Here is a 22,075-nt window from a genome sequence, read left to right as displayed (position 1 = left end):
GGTTCCATAGTCTCCTCCTCTTACTACCCTGTGGTTTAAGCTTCTTAGAGCCTTTTAAGACGGATTGAACCAGAGGCTGTTGTCCAACTTTGTCACATCCAATAATCTGAGAAAAGTCTGACATGGCTTTCAGGTGAACCCAAGTAGTTCCTATTTACATGTCTCAGCTAAACTGCCTGGAAAGATAGTTCAGCACCACAGACAAGCCAGAGTCTCTAGGACTGCTTTCCAGGACTGCCAAAAGGAAAAGGTATTTGAATGGGAAATCAGGATATGAAGATTTCCCCTGCGCAGCAGCCTCTGAATATTTGCAGGCAGAGAGCTTTCTTTACATTTAGATCATTCTTTCCCAGCTCCCTTATTAGTCTGAAAGGACTTGACTGGATTTCCTTACACCATGATTAGCCATTTTTAAGAAGCAGCCCTCTGCTTGCTACATACAGACTGGTAGAGGAAGAAAATAATTGGGGAACACATTTCATATTGTTGAAATGAAGTTCACTGAAGCCAGATTTTACAAGACATGACAACGTACTAATGCCAAACTGACACAAATTCTCATCTATGCATTTTGGCTTTAACGGGTTAATTAGCTTGGCTGGATACAAATTTTAATTATCTGAGTTTGACATTAATGTCCTTGGAGTGTTGTCTATAAGGATTTGGGGAATCATAGACATTATTTTAGTTACTTCTGGAAACTGTGTGTTACACTGGGATTTAAATAGTAAGAACAGACAAGAATAGTGAGAACAGGTTGATCTATTTTGAAAAGTCAGACTTTGTGAAACAGGACAAACTGAGATTAAACTGAAGCCTGCTCTACCTTGCTAGGTTCAGTTAGTCTGCAGGGGAGTCTTGCGGATATAACATTGAAAAAAAAGACTGGAAAATTAGGAAATAATCTCCTTTGAGGATAGGTGACTGGACAGAAATTTTCGATTAAGTATAACAAAGAATTTTGTATGCAATTGAGATTGAGAGTTAAAATCTCTTAATAATCCAACACAGTTTCTCAAGTAGAAGGCAACCAGTCTTGAGATGGTTACACATACACAGAGTGTTTATACAAGCCAGGGAATAACCACCCACCTCAATTACTGACAGCGGCTCAGTTCCTCCAGAGCAAGAACCGAGTATGTGCCCCTGAAGGCAGTGCCTCAGCAGTTCTCACTCTCCAGCACAGAAACACTGGGCTGCCAGCATCCCATTTCAGGTGCAGAAGGGAAGTTACACGGGGGAACCACAGAATAGTGTTTCACATGCAAAATCTTTGATCAGCAATTTCTAGCACAATTATGATTGACCCCTGAACAAAACAAGAATACCGATCATGCAGTCTTTTAATGGAGCATCTTAATATTACTGAGGCTGGAGGTGAAGCATCACACAATCTAATGCACATACTCCACTTCTGAACTCTTTGGAGATGGAAGGTATTTCCTTGCAAAAGTACAGCCCTACAGTACAATTACAAGTACTATTAATGGGTTGAGTTATGGCACACTATTTTAAGTGTGTTACTTATTTTCTTGCTTTTAAGGGTCTGCGTAAGTAGATCAAACATCTGAGGATTTTTAACTACATTTCAATAAAGATATATTTAATCCGCAATAAAGTACTTTTTTAGCCAATAATTTTCCAACAAACTATCACAGGTTACTTGAAACAAGTAAGATCTGCAGTTCTGCAGAAAGTAGCATCTACTAAGAGCTTTTCAAAACACCCTTCTCTGTTTTTCTATCCTCTTCTTGCTCATTTTTCTAGAGATGCATTTGTTTTAAGATTGAAAAGAGAATTCTGATTGCTTTTTGTGTATACAGATTTAAGCTCTCTTTGTACTTGCAACAATATAAATAAATTCATTATAACAGCAACTGCACTAGTTCTTTAAAATGCAATGTAACCCCTTTGTGTGGTAGCTTTGCACCTTTTAAAGGCAACCTTCATTCTGCTTTCCATGTTCCCTTAGTATCAAAACCAAAGTCATGTGGATTTTCTTCTGTAAAAATCTGTATAGATAACTTGGCTTTAGGAACACTAAGTAAGTGCAATGCATTTATCCCTTAGGTTCACACACCCATATAATTGTTAGAAACATATGAATATATTTAAATTCCTCTTAAATGAAAGAGGGTAGCATTCAGATGACAACTCTGGTTCCCAGTAAGAATTATAAAAAGGTAGGGGCTTCTTTGAATCACAATACATAACTTACAGAAAGGAGCCCATTCTCCTTACTTTCTTCCACTGTGTTCTGGTTAAAATACCTAGACTGCGGTCCTGTGAGAAACCAAACACCTCCTGGGAACTGCAGAGCAAATTTAGAGCACTTAGCACTCCACCGAATCAGCTCCTAACTTAACAAGGGTAAGGAAGGAACTGATGGAGGTTATCAAACTAAAAAGTGATAATCGCAAAAAATGGTACAAAAACATTCAAAAGCACAGTGAAAGAGAATTCTCCAGCATGCAGAAAAAGAGCAGAAAAGTATTATTTATTTTTAATTTTAAAAAGCAACAGCTAGATTTCTTTGTAATACTGCCCGCATTTTTTGTTCTTTTCCCCCCAAAAAAGTGAGCAGGCAACTAGGCAAGTTTGTGTTACATTCTTTAGAATATAAAGGAAGTTATTTTCACCCTTGGATGAAACATTAAAACCTCTAAAGGCCTCACTCATTCACAGATGGGAAATGGAAAGCCTTTCTATCATATATTTTGGAGACAATATCCTTTTTTCTGGAAATGCTGATAAGGAACAAATTCAACCCGGTCCTCATCCGCCTGGATCATCTTATTTATTAAAAACAATGGTATCTTTTAAACCCTGTATACTAAGCTATCGGTCAATTTTGATTGACACTAATATTTGTATTAAAGGTTACATACTGCAATTTACAATTGGGTACTATCACAATACTGTATGTTAATGTAATCAGTATTTTCATTTCATGAATTCATTTGCAGCATGACACTGCAAGGGTATTCTTACATATACTGAAGACACAATTGCTAAGTAGTTCAACAATTCTCCTCTAAGTGGGATTTTTTTTTTATCTGATAAATTTTTCACACAATAAAACCACTCCTAGTCCTGTGTGCATGTTTTAATTTCCCACCTTTTAAAGTGTTTAGATACTTGGAATACCTAGCATACTGAATTAATCCACAAATATTTACAAGAAAAATCTATTTAATTTCTTTCTATAGTAACTACCACAGGGACTATTGTAATGAAAAATTTCCCATCTTAAAGAATTAATGCGATTACTGATATAGAGAAAAAATGTAATTTATATCATCACAAACACGTAAAAGATATAATCCCATATTCACAAAAAGAATCTTTATTCCCTCTTTGAATTCTGAGACAATAGTGTCTTGCCTTGAGGAGAACAGAAATATTATGAAGTACCTTAAGCAAGATAATTGTAAGAGAAAAAAACTACAATTGCATTATTGTTGTGCTAAACTGTGACATACTTAAAAAGCTAATTTCTTTTATTATAATGGAATTTGGTGTGCATATCCTTTAATCTACTTCACTATTTCTTCACATTTTTACACACAAGCATATGTGTAAAATGTTTCCCATTACCTGTACTACCTGGTTTAACAAACTGCAACAAATTTAAAACAATTAAAAATATACTTGGCAACTCCATAAACTTCACTAGATTTATTTTTTTAACAGTTTTGGAACTCACTGAACATCTAGGATGTCACAAAAATGTCACAAAAATTAAAGATCTACTGCAAGTCAAATATTACTCAAGAAGACATGATCAATATTTTATGAAAAAGTAACATTTGACATGAGCGACTGTCCCAAATTTTAGCAAATACATTTCAACCAATCACAATGCTGAACAGTTTGCATCTAAATGAAAAGCTAAGCAAACAAAAATATATCCCCAAAATAGAGCTTTCTGCAGCTATGTCAGTTAAAGTGCATTTACTTTTAAAATTCAGTCCAGTCACCCTTCAATTATTCCTTTCAATTAAATAGATTTTAACCAAGAAATTAATCTGCTGTGGCTGGGCATTTCTCTGTTCCACAGAAGCAAACATTTTTTCACTCATTCTCCTTTAAAAAGCAAATTTAACAATACTAAGATAAAAAGAATGACCTAATTAGTACTAAGTAATATCTAAAGCATTTATATATAGTACACTCTTATTGCTACCCTTAACTTCCAAGACTTTATACTCACTGATATTGTTTGATTTATCTGGCACTATTACTGCTTAAGCAGGTAAATTCATACGTCCATTCTTGAATGCATCCAACATACACAGAAGGAATCAAACAGTAAAGAAAATCTTCAGTGTACTTTGATTAAATTCACTGTTAGGGCAGTGATGTCCTCAAAGGCAAACCGGGTCACCCCTAGTGACCAGAGGTCTTCAATGGGCAGATCCACACAAAACTAGTCAAAGGTAATAAAGAAAACTCCCCAGGACCAGCACTAAACAACACTCAGCAGTGAGCAAGTTACAGGAATCTCTTACCCTTTTCTACCTAAAAGCCAGTCCCACCAGAAAACTTAAACCCTGAACAGGTGCTCTCCCACTCCTCACCATTCAGGAGAGCCAGACACAGGGTATGGTAAGCAATGAAAATGTGTGTCCTGTATTTATTTCCTTGTAACTCTTAATTTCTGTTAAAGCACTGAATTATTAGTGCTAAACTAAGTTCATTTTGGTTATCTGAACAGATTTGACCAGCTAGTTATTAAAAAAATAAATAGAGTAATATTGGATAAAAAAATGTAGGTCACTGAAGAAACAAACCATGAACAAACATTGCCAGCTTTCTGCTCAGGAAGCAATTTCAGTATGAGCCTTTCTTTGCTCTGTTCAGACCCCAACTCCTATATATCAAAGCCTTTAAGCACACACTGGCCTTAAGCACATGCTTAAAAAAGCTTTGCTGTGTTCGGACCTTCCAACTGGCACACAGGACATTCGGGACTGCTTGCAATGTAATCCCCTGCAGTAAGCACGCCCTCTTTTCCAGTGTGCGTGACCTACTCATGGAATTTACATCCAAAACAAAAAGATTATGTACTAAAAATTAAATCATGTTGTGTCAGTGTAATGATAATGCCCAATATACATCACCCTGTAAACTATGAAGTCCCTATGCTCACAAAATGCCAGTGAAATCAGAAGTCATACATATGAAAATAACTACAGTGCAATATACAAAAGAAACTTTACACTAATACTTGTGAAACATCAGTCTTTCATATTTGTGCCACATGTGGCAAATTCACATCATATAGCAATGGCTTACAGGTCTTTCACGTATATAACTTTTTTCTAATTAGAATAAACAAATAAAATCTCCAATATTCTCCTCCAAGTTTCCCTCATTTAGTGTGAAAATGGTTGAAAGAGTTCAAGTCAGTTGTATTTTCTAAAGAAGAAAAGTATATCTATGAATTTTTTTTTTTCCAGAATCATAGGTACTAATATTATTTTTATCATCCAAAACTAAAAATAGTCCTTTAAATAAAAAGTTTTTCATTAATATCAGTGTTTTGGAGCCTCCCACTGGCAGCCATCACACAGCTGAAATGAATTATCAGCTGAATGGAGGGTTTAATATCCAGCGTCAATGACTATTTTGCTTTAAAAGAAATTACTATTTCTGAGTTCGTATTTTAAATGCAATTTAAAAGATCATAAAGGAAAGAATCCAGCATTTATTGTGTGTGTCCCAGCAGACTACTTAATGTTCAAACATCTACTATGCAAAGGTCAAATGATTTCACTGAATGTAACGGTGACAAAAATATTCTGCAGCACTGAAAAAAATATCAGATGATCAAGGAAAAAGATACGGACCTGAGATCTCACAAGAGTCACAATAAATAATGTAGATTCAGCTCAGTAAGAAAGAAAATTGCAAAGTTTTGTCAGGAGAACCCGATTAAGAAAGATAATAGGTAAAATACAAATTACATACTTTCGGCAATGTTCTTCATAAAGCAGTATTTTAAAGTAATACAGAAAATGAATGTGTATTAAAAAACCCAACTTTTCTTACACAAATATTGCCTGCATAGAAATGAAAAAAAGAATTTATTCAGGTGGGGAACCTCTGAGGTATTCTGCTGCAGGCAGCAACGTGGATAGCTGAATTCAAACAAAAATCCAGTGCAAACAGGTGTGGTAGTTTTAACATACACAGGGTAAAGCAGCAGTGAGCATTCATTCAGGAATGAGACAATACAGGTAAAACCAATATGAAAAAAATTCACTCAAACACTTATCTGAAGCAAGCAGCAAAGGCCAATAGGTATCAATTTATTTTCCATTTTATTGTGCTTTTCCTTCCTTGACATTTACATCAAATATTTTAGGCTCTCGTTCTTTCTAACATAGAGAGGTTCCAAAGCACGCCCTGCACATCACTTGCTGGTGGTCCTGGCTCTTCAAAGCCAAGATCTCACCACCAACTAAAAAGAGCTGGGAACAAAACCAGGATTTGCCTGTCTGCCTCTGTGACATGCTGCAATGTAAGACGAATTTGGTGGTCACCAACAACACCTGATCTGGGGAGATCCAGTGGGATAGGAATGTCGAGGGCAGGAGGCAGAAATACAGTTGAGCAGCAAGTGAGGAAAAAAAAACCAAACCAAACCAAAAAATGGGCATAAAACGTGTAGAGGGAGAAGACAGCTGAAAAATTATATGGACAAAGGAAAAAAAAAAGCAAAATAGAGGACAAGGCAGTAAAGAAATAGGAAATGAAACAAGGGAACAGAATACAGGGAAGAAGGTAACTGAGAGCAGCAGTGCATGTGATCTTCACTTTCTGGAAGAGAATATAGTATTTCTCACACTAAAGAAAAGTGAAAGGGGGTTTTTAGGTTTTTTTGTTTTTTTTCTTTTTTTACTTTTGTGTATAATAAACAAATGAACAAATCCTTTCTGGTCTTGTATTCTAACATCAAAATGTGAATTCTGGTAACTTACCTGATGCATCATAACAAAAAGCTCTGACTAAATCTTTTCTTTAAAAAACAGACATAATCAATAAAATACCAAATAAAAATGAGAAAGAGACTTCTGTTAGCAAGCTCACAAAAAAACCCCAAGAAACTCTGTAGATGTTACTAATTTTACATATTAATACAAAGATATGTAAATTTTACTATTAAATTATATTCAGAAACATACATACGTTTTTTTCTGTGCTCAACCAGCTCAACAGCCTGCTTTGCTGAGCATTTTGAAAACCAGTTGTCCCCAAGTAGAACAGTAACCTCATTGGTCTGGACAAGTTTTCCTGGCATGAAGGCAAGGGGACCAAAAGGTACCTGTCAAAGGCACAGAAGAAACTGCTGAAAATCATCAATGAAAGTAAGACCTAGAGAGTCATTCATGTATTAGTTTTTTTTTAAAAGTAAAATGGAGAGTTAAAGAAATAAAAATTCTACAGCAGTTCTTTAATGACTAACCCTTCATAAATATTCAAATGACCAGATCCATTTGAATTTAGTATTGTACTTACAAAATCAGAAAAGTGGTATTCAACTAGACTAGTTTTTTTGTGACATAAAACTATGGTATAACTGAACGTCTGCATGGAAAGTAAATTCAGTTAATTCTAACCTGTAAGCCTTGATAATAAAAATACTTTAATTTAGGTGAGTTACATATTTGTTATACACAGACTGCATTCATTTCCTAATAAAAGTAACTTTAGTGTTGCTAAAATTTACTTATGGGCAGCTCAAAGAGGAGTTGCTTTTCTCAGTATCTATCTCGCCAATAGTAAGTTCCCAGACACCTCAGTGTACGTTTGTGGGGCTACTAGCAGGACCACAAACTGTGCTTAATCTCACTTTATCATTCACCAGCATGCAGATCTCAACCTCTGAGTGACGCTCCACCAAGCAACGCCCATCCTCTAATGACTCTCCAGACATAGAAACAATACATAAAACCAGAATACTTCAGACAGCAGCACACTGGTGATGGACACATTTTATAACTTTTTAAGAACTACTTCTTAAAATGTGTAACCCCTGTTCTAACATGTATTACAATGTATGGGACATTGTTTTATTAAGTAAGACACCTTCCACAGCCCACACTTTACAGATGGTGCTCGGGCAAGTCCTATCGCTGAGGAGGAGCCGTGGCCACCTTCCCGTCCTCCTGCACCAGCCCCCTGAATTCTTACCCTCAGACCTACCTGCCTGGCTGCCTGTGGGCTTCAACTGCAGAGAAATTAAGAGACCAAAATCAAATTACAGTTAAAATGGAAGTGGCAAAAAGCTAAGAACCACATCCATGTCATGTTTTCTCTTTCTTGGGGTAAAAAGAGATCTGTCTCTGACAGTTTCTATCAGTTCCTTCTACTTTATTGCTCTGCCACCTTCTTCATTCCTCAGGATAGCCACTCGCCTTCTCATCATATTTGCACTGAAGCAGAGCACTTGGCCTAGTGGATCTGTTTCCTTGGAAAGTGATCTTCCCTAGCTTCAGCATCCAGGAGGGCACCAATGCTTGAAACAGTTCTCCAGCAGGCAGGATCCTGATATTAAGACTATGCAGAATGTGCTTTTCCTAACGTGTACCTTTCCTGACTTGGTTTTCAAGTAGCAGACTGCACCGTTTGCCTGTTTACTCTCCCCCCAAAATGATGAAAGTAGAATTTAAAACATATGAAAATATTTGGCCAACAGAATAGGAACTATTTATATACATTTAAAATAGTAGATGTGAGTTGACATTGCTGCTTTAACTAAGAATAAGCCCTATCTAGTTATTTTAAAAATAGGATTTTTTTCTATGCTTCGAAATAACACCATCTTTTTGCTTTACATCATGTGGCCACATATATGTATGTGGGAAATGCACTAAACACATAAAATCCAGAATTGAATCATTAGCACAGGAAAGGGAAACACTCTCTTTTCCCCCAATGCCATCTTACTAACAACCCTACACGCTGAGCCAGGCTGCCAAGGAAGAAAGCAGTCAGGCACTTTGTGCTGAAATGAGCCACTCAGTTATTTATAATACAACTTCCCTCCCTTCAAAGATATATCTTGAATGGGACCTGAGAAGGGAGGAGGAAAAAAAAGAAAGATAAAAAAGCCAATTTGGTCAAAATTCTGCTAAGTGCAAGCCAACAGGGTGAAGTTTACACAGGGAGCTGTGCAGTTGTTAGGGAAGATTCAAAGCACCAGAAAAGATCGCTATGTCAATGTGAAGATCAGTGAAACAAAAATTAGCAGCACCTCTTCATGTAAAAATCAATGTTCTAAGGTTTATTCCCATGAATCAGGAAATACTACGGCCACTTTCTTCTCAGGAAATGACTAAGTACTGTAATTCAGTCATAATTATAGTTTTCTATACAATAGATTTACATATAAAAAATGTCAGGTTTTGTGTTAGCATTTATGTCATCAGTTCTCAGTTGTCAGTAACATTGCAATTTATAACAGATTTCAAAGAAAAGAGTAAGAAACAAAAGCAAAGGTTTAACTATTATTGTAATAAATGTAACATTACCAAGTACTACACAGCAACCTGAACAACACCTCACCACCAGTGCAGATACCCGAGTTAGTAAAAATTTTAGCTCGTTTTCTTGTGTGAACTCCACAGCGTACATACCATGATATCGTAGGACAGTTTATCGGGCAACGTACGGAGTCGTTCCTGAAGAGCCTCGTAATCGCTCTCCACCTTCTTCCTGTTGACAAATTCAAGTTGATTCAATTTCATATCTAAAGTTAACAGTTAATGTTTTTCTGCTAGTAATTCAACAACACAACAAAAAATACAGAAAGATAAAATATTTTACTCTTAAAACACATACAGCTGATAGATTAATAACTTATTTATAAAAAACTTGGGATGACAAACATAATAGCTTTATTAGTTCAGAATAACATGCACTGATATAGAGACACGATTATTTTATATTGTGCATGTCTCTTTCTGAATTTGCATTTTTTATGGTGCAAAGAATCAGTTCTTTCACTAGGATTTGGCGTGTTCAAGTTCAACAGTTATATCACCATCAATATTTAGAAAAACAACTGAAAATCCAGTTCACACTTTTTAAGAGGCAAATTCTTCAATGTATCACTTGTTATAAACAATTCACGAACTCAGTTTGAGCTGGCATAAATAGACAAAATTTTTATTAATTCTGATTTTCATGTGACCTTTGTGTTTCTATCAGGAGTCAACACATCTGAAAGATGGCTTGACCACCAAGATTCTGTTGCATCTTCAATCCCTGACAAGGGACAATACAGGCAAGGAACATCCCTTCTGCTGCCTCTCTATCCAAAATGTAAATAAGGCTCATGCTACATGTTGCTACCCAAGACAGAAAGACAGAAATAGCTTGCTGAACTTAGACAAATTATTCCCATGGTAGACACCTGGCTCTTCAGAGGACTTTGCAAGATAGAGTATCTCAATTGCTGCAGGGATTTTCCTTTGTATGCAAAACAAGCAACTACACTCCCTCTAAAAAAGCCTTATTTTGTGAAGACATTCTTAAAAACTTAAATTCGGCTGGAAAAAGTCTTTTAATGGACCACTGCCATCCTGAAGATGGTCAGAGATAAGCTCCTGCATGAAGCAGCTGGCATATAAATGTCAGGTTTGACGATATTGTTTACTTGTACTTCACAATAGTAAACATATATATGGTAGTAAATCCTGCAATAAAAGGTAAGTGAAAGCACGGAGCAGCGCACTTAACAACACTGACCCAAGATGCAAATTACAGGTTTTCTGAGGATGATTCTGGAAAGCAATCTGTAAATATGCTGAAAAATTAATGTCATAGTTGATAACACAACTCTCAAAATATTATCATTGATTTTCTTGGATTCATAAGCAGAGTGAAATCTTCTTCAGCATTCATTATGAAAAATTATCTGATACTCCTACGTTTTGACTCATTTTCTTCCGTAGTTGAACTTTGCTGTAATCATCCTACTTTATAACTGGAGTACTTCATATTTTAAGTTGCTGAATTGGTCCTGAAGAAAATAATTTAGGTTTTTATAGCACTTGGACATTAAAAGTGTATTCCATACAACTGATTTACAAAAGATGCTTGCTGCTGCTTTGATGTGACAGCAGATTTCTCCAAGACATTTTAGGCAAGTTTCTCTGTCCACTGACCACATCAAAGTGAAAATATATATAATTCACTTCCTGCAAAGAGGAAGGACAAACTCACGAATCTTAATGAAATTCACAGAGATGTTTTGGGGGGCAAAGCAATAAAATGACAACTTGGTGTCAACAATAACAATCAATTTTGTTGAAATCAACCATACAAGACCCATTACTGGATTCATGGCTTTAGAAATATACTTCAAGAAGTGTACTAAAAAATGAAAAATAACTTAATGATATTTACAGAATCCAGCCTTTGCCTCACAGGTCTGTATTGGAGCAATGGACACTGACACACTCTGACCACCCACTGAAAAACAAACACCATCCCCAAGCCAAAGGCCTTGCTCGTGTCTCAAACGGGAAGAGAAGACTCCATGGGAAGAGAATGGTATGAAAACCGTCCCACTCGCAGCAGGATTAAACATTCCCATCGTTTCATGGCTGACAGTCACTCAACATTTCTTCATAAATCTGAAAAGACACTGCCTGTAAGGTCTGACTGCTGCCCGTTACTGAACAATCTGACCAGGGCACAGGAGAAACCACTCGCTACTCAAGCTCTATTTTGCTTTACAAAGTGTTTCTTTTTGCAGTGGGACTACTGCCCTTTGCTGATCAAACCTCCACCATGGGAATCTCTAAATGTGCAGCTACATTCTGAACTGGACCATCGAGATAAAGAAAATTACAATGAATCCTTTGATTAATTGGCCTGAAGCAGCATTACTTAAGGAAGGAAGCTGACCTCCCTCTTCACCTACAGCTCATGGTCACACGAGCTCCAGGGTGTGCTGGCACTATGCTCAATCCCCATACACAATTGAACAGGGATGATGAATATTGGGAGTTCAGATATGAACATGTCCCTAGAAGGGGAAAAGCATGTCTAGATGTTTAATCCCATACAAGACCCATTACTGGATTCATGGCTTTAGAAATATACTTCAAGAAGTGTACTAAAAAATGAAAAAGAAAATAATTTAATGGAAATATATTGAAGCTGAGCATTTTAGAATCTTATTGTTATTCACACAATTCTATTTAACATTCTTCTGTGTCACTGACTACTTAAAAGGTCTTATATGAACAAATCACTTAGTTGAAACAAGAGCACTCAGCTCTTGCACAATCAAGATCTAAACAAGGGTACTACATTTTAAATAATTTTTTTATAAAGATTGTATGGACGCTGTATAAACCACTTTTCTATGTTAAAGATGTCAGTAAGTTAGGCTTTCCTTTTGACATTCTGTGCCCAAAACTCTCAAGTGCATGCATGGGGCCACAGCCAGAGTTTGCTTAAAAGCAAATACAGGAGCAACTCCTCCTTCCACAGCCAACCCTCCCATCCCACTCCATAAAGCTCAGCCATTTTTATAAGAAGAAATAATCATCACAACTTAATAAACTTTTAAAAATCTGTTCCAATTTTAAGGCTTTCTGTCAATTAGTTTATTTCTGAAAAATACTGTCTCTTAGTGGAAGAATGTACATGCAGAATTTCACACAGGACCAAACTGTCAGAGCCACCACAAAGCTCCTGACAAAGTAGGTGTGCTGGGGATATTTTGCCTGACTTCACCACAGCAGCACCAGTAGGCGCTTCAATATTTCCCTTACTGAAAATTCATGCAGTCTCTGAATTTTAAACATAAATGAAACATATTAGTTTTAGATTATTTTTGCGAGCCAACAGTCAGAATTTAATATGATGATGTGTATAGATTGCCTTGATTTTTTTCCTCTTATCCAGTGCTTGCAGCCTATGTGCATTTAAACTAAAAACATTTGATACACACTAAATATAAATTATTTGCTTGGAGATCTTTCAGGCATGAAGAAAAAGCCTCTTAAAATAAATTTAAAATATTATATGCTTGATGGTGTATAACCAAAGGTTTAATCTCACCACTAAAGGGGCAGTTGCTGTGATTCTGCAATAACCCTGCAGACAATAATCAAGACAGCTCCTGTTGTTCTCTCAGCAAAATCATGGTAAACACAGCATGGATATATTGTAATTTGATATCTGTAAGATCAACTGTTATATCTCACAGTAACTCATAATATAAGATTTCATTCACCATTAAATGTACATTTTCCTCAGATGCCAGACAAAACTATTATTTACTAAGCATGTTTTCTATTAACCATAGATTGCCAACAGAGAAAAAAGTGCCCAGAGATAATTTTTTTTACGTAACAAACCATTTCTTTCTGAGCATTACAAACTAAGCTTTATCACATACTTTACTGGGGGGAAAAAACAGGGAAACATTACTTTCACATTGTTTCAGCACACAGAGAGGGGGAAGCAGAATTTCCCTACTTGCTCCACAGTTAGAAAGAAAATAACAAGAATAATTAATTCTACCCTGGGAGTACCTTTTCACCCATCAGGCAAATTCAGCATTTATCCCACAAGGTTACTTGGGGAAAAATGATGAATGAATTGGGTATTTAAAACAGAAGTATAAACGCTAAGGCTCAGTGTGATTTAACATAATGGTATCAGTGGAAAATATATACATTTTAAAGAGAGTACACTGCAACAGTTCTGAGCTATCGCTAACGATAATCCCCAAAACATGCTAGTAGGATTTGGCAATATAGAATAAATAGCAATACTTTGCTAAAATATAACTAGGTTACTCATCAGTATTTTAGGCATGTAATCAAACATTTTTCACTTACCAGTGCTGGATTTTTTCTTGGCAGCTAGTGACCACCTGTCATTAAAACAGATAACTACTCATGAAAAAACAAGGCTAAGCACACAGCTGCAATGTCAATGCATCAGAAACTAGAACAGTAGCTTTACAGATTTGGTGGTGACTCCATATACATTTTTATTTGTCAGTGCAAAGGCATGTGAATGGTAGTTCTTAAGCAGCACACTTTATCACACACTAATGCAGACTGATAACCACAGAAAAAATTACAGCTTTTCAATTCATATTTTGGTACAATACCTGCTCCGTAACTATTAGATGACACGCGATGTAAGATAAGTAGTAGTTTGTGCAATCTGCAGATCTATTTTCAGTGTTACATGTTTGCAGAATAAGAAAACAACATAAATTGTAACAAGACATGAATGTAACTTCCATACTCAGTCATTAAAAAACAAAACCAAACCAACCTCACAGCACCAAAACCATTTTTTCCTTTATCAGTACATCAACGAATGTTTCCACTGCCCGTTTAAATTTGAAAAAGAACAAATTAATTTTGTGGTGTTTAAATACAAGGATATTTGACATCATTATGGGCTTCTGGCTTCCCTTTTTACAGGGTGTCAAAAAAAGGAAGTTTTAATCTGAATATTTCACTTCTTTATGCCACAGGCTTTCCCAAGAGATCCAAAATAATTTACAAAATAAATTGCATTGTTAAAATTACATTATTTTTTAATATAATTTTTTAGACTATGTAGATGCAGCAAACAGACAAGATCCTGAAACTTGTGACCTTCTCTGCCATAACTGCACGGAGATTTTGTCTTTCAAAACATATTCTGATCTCTGAATAATGGTTACCAAAAATATAACACAAACAATTTCATTCAATTATATGAAATGCAATGAAGCCATGAGGCAATTAAATATGTCTAGACATCTTCTCAATATAAGTATTTTCTAGATTTTTTTTTTTTTTACAAATTTCATTTTTCCTATAGCCAAAATAATGCTAACATTTGAAAGCAATTAATGAGAAAATTTGCAGAGAAAACAATAACATACATTCAAGTACCACTGAAATCACTGGAGCAGATAATTCTTTTTTTTTTTTTTTTTTTTACAAACAACAGAATGAAAGACAATTTTTTTTTTAGTTAGCATATGTGCAGCTATTGCAGAACAGATCTCAGACCCCGCACTTTCTACTCACATAGGAGTGAAAAAAAATTGGACTACTTTGTGAGCTAATAATTCTTTAAACAGAGTAAAGCACTAAAATGAAAAGATCAGCTCTACATTTGTGGTTACGCTATTTCATAATCCATCAGGAAATTCAGTCAGGTAGCTTGTCCTGTGTAAGTCAAGTTTAAATTTATCATTTGCTTTAAAGTCTTATAAATCAAATGCCTAGCAAATGTTTCCCTTAATGTGCAAACTAACTATTTTTAATATTAAAAATAAATATACAGAATTCTACAGGACAACAGTTCAGAAATCTAATTCATACTGTTAATATGAAGCCCATTTTAAGAGTAAAGTTTCTGTAAAAGGTATTAAATCATACAGCACAGCAACGTTTGGTAACTGCTAACACACAAGGGAGCCCACCACTAACAAGTGTAAGAGTCAGAACTATCCTATCCACATCCTTCATTCTTTCAGATTGGCAGTGATTGTGAAGTACACAACATAATTAAGCATACAAAAATGTTTACAAAATCCTTTAAGAAAGTTCTAGTTTAATTGCCCCATTAGAGATGAAGATGGAAAAGACAGGAAGCTTTCCATTCCCAATACATGACTTTCCATGCATGAAGTGAGCTAAAAGCACAAAAAGAAAAGCCCTGCAAACCATAAGAGCAGCATGTTCATTAACCTCTACATGATAATCCTTTCATAGCTGCATATTAACTAGTTACATATTCATAATCATTTACATTATTTAGAGGACCTTCTATGAAAATTTCCAGGCTATATCCATTAGCTACAATGTTAAAGGTTACAGAAGATAGTCTACTTAATGTTTCCAGGAAGCTTTTTTAATTAGTAAATATGTAAATTGGGCACATATGCTTTTTATGTTTTTAAAAAATAGTCCATCAGTAAAACAGCATAGGGGCAAATGCTGTTTCCATCGCCCTGTATCCCCTTAAAAAAAAGAAAAAAAAAGAAAAATCAATAATACCAATCAATTTTAATTTAATTCTTCTTCTTTGATATAATCTCTCTTGAAGGGATACTAAAGGGTGGAACCAACAACAAATCTTTTCGTTTCAGTGGCCAGCATAAAATGAGACCTTTTACAGAAGTGCTAAAATATACCACCTTAAAAATGTTTCAGGCTGCACTTCCAGAACTGAACTCTATTAAAAAAATAGAGAGAGAATAAATATTGGAAAACAGATGGAGATCAATTATGCATATGTCCTTTATTAGGTCAGTCTCACTGTTTGGATAACAACTGGTCTTATCACAGCAAAGAAACAAATAGATAAATATATAAACAAATCTTTGATTCTTTGCCTTTAATCAAACACAGGAAAATCATTAGTCTATCTTCCACACATAATTTATATCTAGAGTTACAATTAAAGAATGAAAATTCCTTTTAGGGGAAATAAAATAAATGACCTGTTTGTTCATTTGAGTTCAATCTGTCTGGACATCTAGTGCTACCAACTATGCATTACTTTTAAGACATTGTAGTGGAGGTGGTCTCAATAAACTCTGAATTCTCCCCTTTTAGGCATAAAAATGTATGAGTTTGTGAGTGCATGCAGTTATCAATGGCTTACCTGCATACTAAAATATTTATTAAAGTACTCTTGCAGCAAACTTAACATTACCTGATCATGGGTCTGGTTATTAAAACAGGATCCACTGTCAGGAAACACATTCCACAGTCTTAAAAGAAAGCAAATGGGCAAATACCCTATTTCTTTCCTTTCCTCCAACAGCAACTTGCTAAAATTTAGTGTTTCTCAAGCCCCTGACCGGACAGAGCCATACCCAGGAGCGGTCCCCCGGGACAGCCCTGGGAGAGGACATCTCTGTGCACCTGTAATCCAAACCGTAATTCCTTCCGGATTAAAAACTGAACCATTAACGCAGGAGATTACACATTGGTTCTGCTCTCATTACTACTAGGCTGAGCTACTTAAAGGGAAGCATATGCTGCTGCTTTTAGGGAATCTTGTTTCTAGGTTTCGCAAGCAGAGTCACAGTGGAACAGGAGGATCAACTTTAGACCTAAAATCACTTCCCAGGTGTCCTCCAGTTCCACTGTGCCAACCTGAACACAGGGCAGCCTACAAGCTAATGACTCCAAACCATCCCCCAACAACTCTTACCATACAGCCAAAGGCTCCATTGGCTGTCTGAAGGCAGAAAATCCCTTTTATATGCAACACTTTCCCTCTTTCCAATCTATCTATTTATATTCCACTTTCTCTGGGATCTTCCACCTGAAGAGCTCAAAAACTTTTCCATTAATTAAAGCATATAGCACTTTTGAAAAGCACTGCACTGATTTTGCAGGCTGAGTAACACTGACACTGGTCAGGAACAAGGCTAGAAAGAGAAGCCAGATCTCCTAACTCAGCAGCCAAGCACTACAATCACTTGTAACGTCTCCTTGGGAATGAAGAGAGGTGAGAAGGATGCTGTAGCATCAAGCTGATTCTTACCTGTATGTGCCCATGGGTCTCTAACCTATTCCACATTACCCCACCTTTCCCCAGCAGGTCCTCACCCTCATTCTTTCTTCCACTTGATTTTTCCTTAGCTGTTGCTTCTGCACATATTCCCATTACTAACAGCTGAATATAATTCTCTGTGGTGCTTCTGATGATTATCAAAAGTTCTGCTCTCTTCTCCAGTCCAAGGCTGTTTTGTTCTATTTAGGTAGTTCTCCAAGTGTGCATTCAGGCAAACGTCTCTCTCTACTAAGCAGCTAGGCACTGCCTCCAAAGGTGATGGTTTTAGCACACTGAGGGTAATTCTTCTCTCTCATCTGTTCTGAACAGCAATAAGACAAACTGCCGAGTCAGAATTTTATTTATGACTCAGCTCACGAAAAATTATAAGCAACTGAGCTGGTACTGGTATTATCTGTAGATAGTTTCAGGTACCAATGCTAAACCTGCTGTATCCGAGTCACACAGTTATGTTCAAGTCCAAAGAACTATAAACTGGTATTTTTAAGATGAAAGTTAATTTAAATTAAAATTATGAAAATAAAAATGCCCCATCAGATTAGGAAGAGTTCCGAAATGAATGAGAGGCTATTTCCACACTTGCAGGTATGAACCTGGAAATATGCAGCGTGGCACGAAAGCAAAGTCTCCATTTACACAAATTGCAAGTCAGGCATCTAAGAGGCCAAGTAAATGTGTGCTGTTTCTACATGTGTACTTGAGTATTTGCTTCAAAACTGTGGCTCACAATCTGGCTGGTCTTCTGAAATTAGAAGCTAGGGACACAGATCTAATCCCAGCTCTGATTCTATTTCTTCTATATGGCCTTGAGCAAATCACAACCTCTCAGTCTACATTTCTTCATCTGCAAAATGGGGATAATAGTATTAACCTACCCACCTCAGAGTGTTTAATGATGATTAATTAATGTGAGAAAAGCACTCTAAAGATGTAAGAGCACTATATAAGTGATAAAGCATTATTTACCACTTGAAAAGTAATCTGAATAAAATCAGATATGCAAGTAATTTGTTTACATGTAGCAATAATATAATTTGCGACTATTTAATCTTGAATTAGTCTCACTTTAAACATCCCTTTCAATCACATTTCCAGTTACTTAGGGAAAATGACAGTATGGAATACTTTTTGTGGAAGCAGAGCAAGTAATGAGGTGGTAATTAAAGTAAGGGCCTAATAAAGTCTAAAACCAATGACTTGCCTTCAGGAGACTGTCCTTGCCATTTGGGACTGTGTAAATATCTCAGTCTTGACCTTGGTTCTGTTGTTCAGAACGTTGTTCCACGACCTGCAGTGGAAGTGTAGGCCAGTTTCCTAAATGCAGATCCATGTTTGCAGGCTCACGATAAATCCAAGATAATTTCCAGTACTGACCTAATTCAGATGACTCCAGCTCTGCACAGTTTTAACTGCTTAACCTTCTATATTCAAGTATTTACTGCAGCTGATACATGCACATGAGCTGCCTCCATCTGTAAATGTTTGCAGTATCAAAACCCACTCTGCCATGGAACTCATGCATGAGATTTCTGCCGCACCCCCAAACCCTAAAAGTTTACTGATGAAATAAGCAGCTCATATAATATAACTTTACATTACAGAAGAACACTAACAGGTGGTCAAATATTTAATCATCTCTTGGTAACAAGGATGTAACAAGCCACATGCAAAATAAACATTTAAAATGAATTTTCATTTTTTCCTCTAGGAAACTACACAGTACTTGCCTAAAACACAGCAATCACTGATGGAGAAAGACAGAATTAACATTTGCACTATTGTTTTTCCTAGAGCCCCATTTTCAATCAAAAAATGAAATAAAACTATTAAAAGTTCTTCAGTCTGTTGGCACACTGTATGATCTAATGGAAAAGGAAGAAAGCATTTCTGAGCTCTCATATTCATTTATTAAATCATATTACTCAAAAATACTACTTTTCAACAAATTATTAACACAAATCCCCCTTTGGGTGGAAACTTTTGCCTTTTGAAGAAATGTGTTTGGGCAGAATACTGAAGGAAAAGAGACTGAAAGAAATCTGAATCATAACAATCATTTATTTCTAAAGGAAAAAAAATCTTATTTAAAAAGATAACCACAATCTTTACCTTTCTCCACAAGAAAACAAAGTGAAGATCTACTATTTTTATATTAATTGTGTATACACAAATGGGTCTCAGTTTTGCAGAAATAGTAGTAGATAACTATTATTGATCAATAAATAAATACTAAGTTCTGACCAAAATTATTTTGGGGAGTTTAAAAATTCTACTTGAAACATCTAAGAATTATAAAGCAGACAGAAAATGATTAATCTCCTCTTCACCAGCTAGGAAATTCTGCCCTCTCAAGACTATTTCACATTCTGTAGTTACAGGTCACGCAGACAAATAACTCAGGGTTACCTTGCAGTAACTGCACGCACACACCTCAGCGCGGCAGCCCGCTCCCCTGTGACAGCCAGGCAGTCAGGGACAGGCTACATGAGCCAGCACCCTTCTGCCTCGCTTCCAAGCATGAGTTCCCAACACCTTTATACTGTTTTACTGTTTGTCAGTCCCCTTTGGGAGTCATTTGAACTCACAAACCCAGCAAAAACCCCAAAGGCATCAGGACATTTTCCACTGAGTGAATGACTTTAATCAGCTCCGAACCAACAGAACTGGTGCAAGTGAGAAACAAACTGGAATAAGGTCTCATCTTTCCCTGGCAGCAAGTCAGTGTTCATGTCATGTAACTTCACCTTGAGACAGAGCTAAGGAACTCGTAACTTAATACTGTAGCTTACTTCAGGTAAACGTATTCATGTGGCTATACCATAACCAAGCTAGCTCAGGTACTGAGATAGCGGCAGACCAACACAAGCATAGAAATACCATGAACTAACTTACCAAACATCTCAAGCAGGTTTTGCAAGCTTTGATGTAGCCTACAGTGCAACTATGCTGCTAGAAATACTTGAGTTAACTAGTTTAAAATTGACGTGAGCTACGGCACCTGCCTCACAGACATACCTTCAGGCTGCGGTTCAACATTCAGCCGCAGCCCTGAGTCAACGACTCATCATCCCTCCCTGTCTCCAGCTACTCAGTTCCACCATCTCGTTCTCCCAACCCTGACACAATCTTCTGGCAGACATTTGTGACGCTGCACAATCAACCACATTAGGGAACCACATTGGCTGAAAAATAATCCAAGAAGAAAAAAAGAAGCAAAAAAATCAACAACAAAGTTTGGTTTTAAGCTGTATCCCAACCCAGGTCGCTGAGCAGTGTCACAAATGTGCCACCCTAAAATTCCCCACAGGCAAGCAAGCAGTCACAACAAAAACTAAGATTAAAAAGTTGTTCACCACATTAAAGTCATCTCCTTCCTAGATAACTCATGGGATCATTAATGACATTTTTGAACAAGTGACTGAGACTGTTGCTCACAACTGCTCTAACTTGGTATGAGCATGGCCACAGCTCAAAGGTCAGTCCAGTTTCACCCATCACTGGCTCTGCATTTCCCCTGTCACATACGTGCTGGCATTGGACACGACCATTTTGGCACGTGACTGGATTCCTCTTACCCCACAGCAGTCTGATCACAAGCACCAAAGTGGTGGAGGGATTGACCCTTTTTATGGCAGCGAAATTGCAGCCAATGCTCACAGACAAGGGGAACCACAAAACCCGCAACTGCACAGTGCAGCTGTGTCCTAATGCCCCACCACGAAAAAATGAAATCTCAGGCAGTTGCCGCTCTGAGGGGCTCAAGATGTCAAGCAGATGACACCAAGTTGGGCAGTAGGGTTGATCTGCTTGAGGGTAGGAAGGCTCTGCAAATGGATCTGGACAGGCTGGATGGATGGGCTGAGGCCAAGTGTGTGAGGCTCAACAAGGTCAAGTGCCAGGTCCTGCACTTCAGTCACAACAACCCCATGAAACGCTACAGGCTTGGGGAGGAGCAGCTGGAGAGCTGCCCAGCAGGAAAGGACCTGGGGGTGGTCCAGGTCTTGGTCGACAGTCGTCTGAACATGAGCCAGCAGTGTGCTCAGGTGGCCACAAGTCCAACAGCATCCTGGCCTGTATCAGCAATAGTGTGGCCAGCAGGACCAGGGAAGCGATTGTGCTGTACTCAGCACTGGTGAGGCTGCACCTCGAGTACTGTGTTCAGTTTTGGGCCCCTCACTACAAGGACATGGAGGTGCTGGAGCGTGTCCAGAGAAGGGAAACAAAGCTGGTAAAGGGGCTGGAGAACAAGTCTCATGAGGAGTGGCTGAAGGAACTGGGATTGTTTAGCTTGGAGAAGAGGAAGCAGAGGGGAGACTTTATTGCTCTCTACAACTACCTGAAAGGAGGTTGCAGTGAGGTGGGTGTTGGTCTCTTCACCCAAATAACAAGTGACAGGACAAGAGGGAACGGCCTTGAGTTGTTCCAGGGGAGGTTTAGGTTGGATATTAGGAAAGTTATTCACTGAAAGGGTTGTCAAGTATTGGAACAGGCTGCCCAGGGC

The 22,075-nt window shown here is 37.2% G+C and overlaps 1 protein-coding gene across 1 annotated transcript in view; it reads right to left on the bottom strand.

Moving 5' to 3' along the window:
• The window catches only part of URI1 (URI1 prefoldin like chaperone), a 34,189-nt gene extending 16,522 nt beyond the window's left edge, over nt 1-17,667 (bottom strand). Inside the window, exons 1-4 of the mRNA XM_010166966.1 lie at nt 17,545-17,667; nt 13,872-13,906; nt 9,645-9,723; nt 7,195-7,330 (exon numbers count right to left, since the gene is read on the bottom strand). Of these exons, the coding sequence (XP_010165268.1) occupies nt 7,195-7,330; nt 9,645-9,723; nt 13,872-13,906; nt 17,545-17,667 (373 nt within the window). The remainder of the gene's footprint in view (nt 1-7,194; nt 7,331-9,644; nt 9,724-13,871; nt 13,907-17,544) is intronic.
• Nucleotides 17,668-22,075: the final 4,408 nt, after the last annotated feature.

The sequence above is a fragment of the Antrostomus carolinensis genome, unplaced genomic scaffold (assembly GCF_000700745.2).
Source record: "Antrostomus carolinensis isolate BGI_N321 unplaced genomic scaffold, ASM70074v2 scaffold45554, whole genome shotgun sequence".
NCBI classification, from domain to species: Eukaryota; Metazoa; Chordata; class Aves; order Caprimulgiformes; family Caprimulgidae; genus Antrostomus; species Antrostomus carolinensis.
Note: the sequence above shows the minus strand (reverse complement) of the source record. Positions and strands in the feature narration are given on the sequence as shown.